The 6,437-nt window shown below is 31.3% G+C and overlaps 1 protein-coding gene across 1 annotated transcript in view; it reads left to right on the forward strand.

Annotated features, from left to right (window-relative positions):
* LOC111695984 (BAI1-associated protein 3) overlaps nucleotides 1-1,245 on the forward strand; it is a 77,624-nt gene extending 76,379 nt beyond the window's left edge. Inside the window, exon 38 of the mRNA XM_023465483.1 lies at nucleotides 110-1,245. Within this exon, the coding sequence (XP_023321251.1) occupies nucleotides 110-201 (92 nt within the window). The 3' untranslated portion in view covers nucleotides 202-1,245. The remainder of the gene's footprint in view (nucleotides 1-109) is intronic.
* The last annotated feature ends 5,192 nt before the right edge of the window (nucleotides 1,246-6,437 follow it).

Genomic DNA, 6,437 nt, shown 5'->3' on the forward strand with positions numbered 1-6,437 from the left:
GATTTAAAACTTTAGAAATGTTCAAAAACATTTTTGCAAGCTCTTTTTGATTCTTCAGAAGAAAATAAAATTTGATTATTTTCCGCCAATTGATAAACATTTGTTTTAGAGCACCCTATTCTCCACACCCTAGAGCTGAGGAAGAACGATAAAGCTGCACAAGAATTTATCAAAAAACAAAAATTTAGATTTCAAGAATAAAAAAGAACACCTGGACTAGACACCCGGATTAAGGAAAACTAACATCAATTCCGAAATTTAAAAATTACATTGAATCAGGAATTTGCATAAAAATTTTGATTCAGAATTAAATCTGGAATCAGGAATACTAACTTTAATTCAGAAATAAATCTGGAATCAGGAATACTAACTTGAATTCAGAAATAAATCTGGAATCAGGAATACTAACTTTATTTCAGAAATAAATCTGGAATTCTAACTTTAATTCAGTAATAAAATTCTGAAATCATGATAAAGAATCTAGATTCAGGAGTACACGCCTAAATTTAGGAATACATATCGGAATTCAGAAATATAAATCTGGATTCAGAAATATGAATCTGGATTCAGAAATAAATAAAATAAATAAATAAAAAAATTAAAACATGTGACAATTGTTGATGTTATGTTTATCATAACTGAAAAGATAGTTTTTTAATCAATTAATAATTCGAAAAGAATCAAAGAGAGATTGATTATAGTTTCTTATTATTAGAATATTAAAATGAATTTCTTAAATTAAGGATTTCAAGAATTCCTAAAAATAGATCTATAAAATGAGAGCTTTTACCAAAGTTAAGCAAGTAAGCTTAATTCAGAAATAATTATATCAATTTGTTTTAACTGGTTGTGCCATGATGTTGTGCAATCTGGGCTGTTTTTTACCATCTGTACTGCTCTGTGCAATATTAACTGTACTGTGCAGTATTTACTGTGCTATGCATTATTTACTGTACTGTGCAATATTTACTGCTCTGTGCAGTATTTACTGTAATGTGCAGTATTTACTGTTCTGTGCAGTATTTACTGTGCTGTGCAGTATTTACTGTACTGTGCAGTATTTACTGTACAGTGCAGTATTTACTGTACAGTGCAGTATTTACTGTACAGTGCAGTGTTTACTGTCCTGTGCAGTATTTACTGTACTGTGCAGTATTTACTGTTCTGTGCACATAGATTCAGCCTCCTTATAAACAGTCTCATCAATTTTTAAGACAGGGCTGACTTTGAAGTGTCGCAACACCCTAAGCTTTGATTTTACCGCTCTAACTCACTTATGCTTTTCTGTAGCCCTTTACATGTACATTTTAGCAATGTAAAGCACTTCTTGTTAGATTTGGTTTTTTAGAAGTAATTGGCAAAATTCTCAATGATTTTTGCTTGAGAGCGTGAGACCATTAAATCGCAGTGTGTGCAGTATTTACTGTACTGTGCAGTATTTACTGTACTGTGCAGTATTTACTGTACTGTGCAGTGATTACTGTACAGTGCAGTATTTACTGTACAGTGCAGTGTTTACTGTCCTGTGCAGTATTTATTGTACTGTGCAGTATTTACTGTACAGTGCAGTGTTTACTGTACTGTGCAGTATTTACTGTACTCCGTTATTTTATCAATGACCTACCTCTCGAGAAATGGAAAAGGGATGAATATTCACGTTTATAAATTTGTTGTTTCTCCGCCTGCCCCCACCCCTCCATCCCCCTCTCTTCCAGGATTCTAATTTATATCAAAACTTTACTCTATTCAAACTCTAGTTTTAGTTCTAGATGTAGGAACAAATCTTTCCAACCTAACTTTGCAACAATTTCCAAAATGTAAAAAGTAACTAAAAATCAAGAAAAAGTACATATCATTTTTTATATTGAATCTCTAAAATTTGTACAACGTACATAAGGTCTAATAAGAAAGCAAGTTAAGGGAAAAAACTAAAAATTCATGATGAAAATAGTATTGTGTAAGAGAACATGATATTGAAAATATTTAAAATCTTTTTGCCTTTTCTTGGAATATGATAAACTGAAAACAACGTGTTTGTTGTTTACCAGCTAGTTCATCCCAATGTTTGTAAACTTGTTAGTATTGTACACCAGTATGCTCGTTTACATGTCGTTATTGTACGGCAGCATGGTTCTGAAAACTGTTATTGTACGGAATAAGTATATTAGTTATTTTGCAGCAACTTGTTTTTAGATATGTTTGGAAACAAGTTGTTATTGTACTGCAGTATTTTTGTAAACATATACTTATTGTACTGCTGTATGTATGTAAAGATATTGTTATTGTAATGCAGTATGTTTGCAAAAATATTGTTATTGTACTTCAGTATGCTAGTAAACATGTTGTAATGGTACAGCAGTATGTTTGTATACATGTTGTTATTGTACTGCACTATGTTTGACCACATGTTGTTATTGTACAGGAGTATGTTGTAAAACATGTTGTTATTGTACTGCAGCATATTTGTAAACATATTGTTATTGTACAGCAGTAAGGTTGTAAAGATGTTGTCATCGTACAGCAGTATTAAAATGTTTTATCCTCCTCATGTTCATGTTATGATATTTAAAGAAATACAATCTAAATGTTATTAATACATATATGATTTATAATAAAATATTAAAATTTTAAAAATAGTTTTTTTAAATTAAGTTCTTAACGTCGAAAAAAATGCCTACTGAATATGTATCGTACAGGGTGAACATTATCATTTTTGAAAATTTCGTAAATGGGCTGTTGGGGGGGGGGTGTGTGTTTTTATCCCACTTTCTTATTTAACTCTCCGATCAATACTCTGATTATTAAAATGATTGAAAAATCATGTCGTTTTAAAAAAAACTATTGTTCTGCAAAAGGACCGTTTTTATAAAGTTCGCCGTTTCGTTAACAATCGTAAATGACGTCCCTTCGTTAGCGATCTTTAACGACGACCCTTTATTAACGATCGTTAACGACGGCCATTGGTTAACGATCGTTAAAGAAGAGAGGAACCACCCAGAAGGGCATCTGTACTTATCATTGAGCAGTTTTAAGAAAATACCAAGAAATTTTAGCTCCCCCACAACTGTTTACCTTCATATAAGATGACATTCAATGTTGCATGTAATTATTTTTCAAAACGATCGTTTTTTATAAAGTTCGTCGATTCGTTTACGATCGTTAAAAACAACCCTTTGTTAACGATCTTTAACGACGACCCTTCGTTAACAACCGTTAACATATTTATTAATAAAAAAGTAACGTTTTTTTAAAAACTATTTTTTTTAAACAATCGTTTAAAAAACGATCGCTGATCGTTTTTATAGAAACGGTTGTTATTCGTTTTCTAAAAATTCAAACGAGTGGGTCGTTTTTTCCGAAAACGAAGCAATCGTTTTTTAAAACGATCGGAAAACGAAACAAAAAACGATCGTTTTCAAAAACGATTAACAACCCCAAGCCAGTTTTGATCCGGCATATACTTAACAGAATGCAAACATCACATTTTAAACCTTTTATATATTGATTGTTCAACCCCAAAAGCAAATATTTTGATATGTTACATTTCAAGTCCCAATTTTTTGAGCCAACATGCATCCTGCTTTCTGTAAAGAATGCATGTATCCCGTTTATATCCTATAAATGGATTCCCTCTCACCCCAGAAATCCCCAGATTTTGTCACTTTTCGATGTGGTGGCTTAAAAAATTGCCTTCCCCACCACTAAAAAAACTAAAAAAAAGGAAAGATATATACCTGATTTGATCAAGATTTGTATTGTATCAGTATATCTAGTGTTTGTTTAACTAATTTAATTTGTATCTTGTTTGTTTTCCTTCCTTGATTCCTGGCCATTATATACTATAGTCGTTGGAGGGATAGGTCCTCTTTCATCTTTCTCTTTCATTTGTATATTCGTTAATTTTAATGTGTCTATTCTTTCTCTTCCTTTTTGATATTCCATCACTTTCATCTGTCTAATCTTTCACTTTCGTATATCTATTCCATCACTTTCATTTGTTTATTTATTTATTCACTTTCATCTTTCTATTCTTTCATTTTCATTTGTTTATTTATTCATTCACTTTCATCTTTCTATTCTTTCATTTTCGTATATGTACTCCATCACTTTCATTGGTCTATTTATTCTTTCACTTTTGTTTGTCAATTCCATCACGGTCATTTGTCTATTTATTCTTTTACTTTCATCTGTCCATTCTTTCACTTTTGTTTGTCTATTCCATCACTGTCATTTGTCTTTGCCATTACTTTCATTTGTCTATCTATTTTTTCACTTTCATCTATTTATTCTTTAAATTTTGTTTGTTTATCCCATTACTGTCATTTGTCTTTACCATCACTTTCATTTATCTATCTATTCTTTCACTTTTATCTGTCTATTCTTTTAATTTTGTTTGTCTATTCTATCCCTGTCATTTGTCTAAACCATCACTTTCATTTGTCTCTTTATTCTCTCACTTTCATCTGTATAATCTTTCACTTTCAACTGTCTATTCTTTCAATTTTGTTTGTCTAATCCATCACTTTCATTTGTCTATCTTTTTTCACTTTCATTTGTCTATTCTTTCACTTTCATCTGTCTATTCTTTCAATTTTGTTTGTCTATTCCATCACTTTCATTCGTCTTTTTATTCTTTCACTTTCATCTGTCCATTCTTTCACTTTCATCTGTCTATTCTTTTAATTTTGTTTGTCTATTCCATCACTTTCATCTGTCTATTACTTCACTTTCATTTGTCTATTCTTTCACTTTCGTTTATCTATTTTTTCACTTTCATATATATATTCGTTCATTTCAATGTGTCTATTCTTTTACTTTCGTTTGCATATTCCATCACTTTCATCTGTCTAATCTTTCACTTTCGTATATATACTCCATCACTTTCATCGGTCTATTTATTCTTTCACTTTTGTTTGTCAATTCCATCACTGACATTTGTCTATTTATTCTTTCACTTTCGTTTATCTATTCCATAACTTTCATTTGTCTATTTATGCTTTCCCCTTAATCTGTGTATTGCATCACTGTCATTTATCTATACCAGGACTTATGTTCCATCATCTACGATTCTACTGTCAAAAGATGAGGCGCCTTTTTTAATGATATGACAATAAAAGAAACAAGTTTACAATTGCAGGGAATAATGCATATAGGAGCCACGTACAGTGGTCTCTAAAATCTCTTTCTTTGTTGGTAACTCTGTGTCTAAGCCCTGTATATGTATCAGTGTATATATTTGTAATCAAGAAGTAGTTCCCGTGTAATGGGGTAAAAAGGTCAGCTTGAAAATTAGCCTGTTTCAGTTTGTCATGATTCAAACCTCAAATTAACCCTTACTACACTACACTACACTACACTACACTACACTACACTACACTACACTACACTACACTACACTACACTACACTACACTACACTACAAAGCAACTCATCCCTAAGAAGATAAATGATTTAACCCTAGATTACTAGATGCCCAACGGTCCACAGTTGATTATTTCCGAATGCAACCTTTCTAAATGATAGATATCTGTGGTCACTTCCGACCATTTTTATTAACGATTTCTTTCTTGGATTATGTTAAATAAAAAAGTACGAACACTCATTCACATATACGATACAGGTTCAAGAAAGTGATGATTGTCATTTTAGCTCTGCGTATTGTATTAACTAACTTCACGTTAAATATGTGTTTTACTTGTCTCTTTTACCACCAAGGGACACATCCTATAACAGTACAATGTAAATAATACATATAGTTAGATATATTAAAGAATTTACAATGTGTTAACTTTTTTCATTATTTCAATACTGCACAAATCTTCGTCGATTTTCTATTTTTTTTTATTTTTAATATTTAAACCATGGGTTTTCAAAAACATTTTATTTTATAGCCTGTATTTATACTGCACATATAGCTGCCTAAAAGTCAGTAAGGTATTTAAAAGAAACAGAAGTTAAAAGTAATTTAAAATCATATCAAATATATAAAATAAAATAGTACATACAGAGTACAGAGTTGATAATTACAAATGTTCATCTTTTTTCTCCTTTCTCCATCGACAAGTCTGCAGTTTCAAGTCGCTGTCTTTGCGCCATTATAAGACAGTGCACGATCACCCTTTCATTGAATAGATGTCCCCATGTCTGTTTTTTGTTTGTTTTGCTAATTGTAGTTGCAGCCTTAGCACTGCACATTCTGTCTACTTGCATTTTCTAGGTCAAAACTCTAAGTAAGTTTTTATTTAGTTTTTATTTTGTAATAGCTTCCCTGCTTTGAACCGCACATGTTTACTTTCCTATAAAAGGAGGGTTGCCATTCCAACAAATCAAATGACCTGCTCAGAGGTAATTTTATTGTATAGGATCCAACAGAGAAATGTCCTCCAGTCTCATTTCACTGTTTGTGAGAAGATTAGATGGTAGGTAGAGGAGAGTAG

The sequence above is a fragment of the Eurytemora carolleeae genome, unplaced genomic scaffold (genome assembly GCF_000591075.1).
Source record: "Eurytemora carolleeae unplaced genomic scaffold, Eaff_2.0 scaffold171, whole genome shotgun sequence".
NCBI lineage: Eukaryota > Metazoa > Arthropoda > Copepoda > Calanoida > Temoridae > Eurytemora > Eurytemora carolleeae.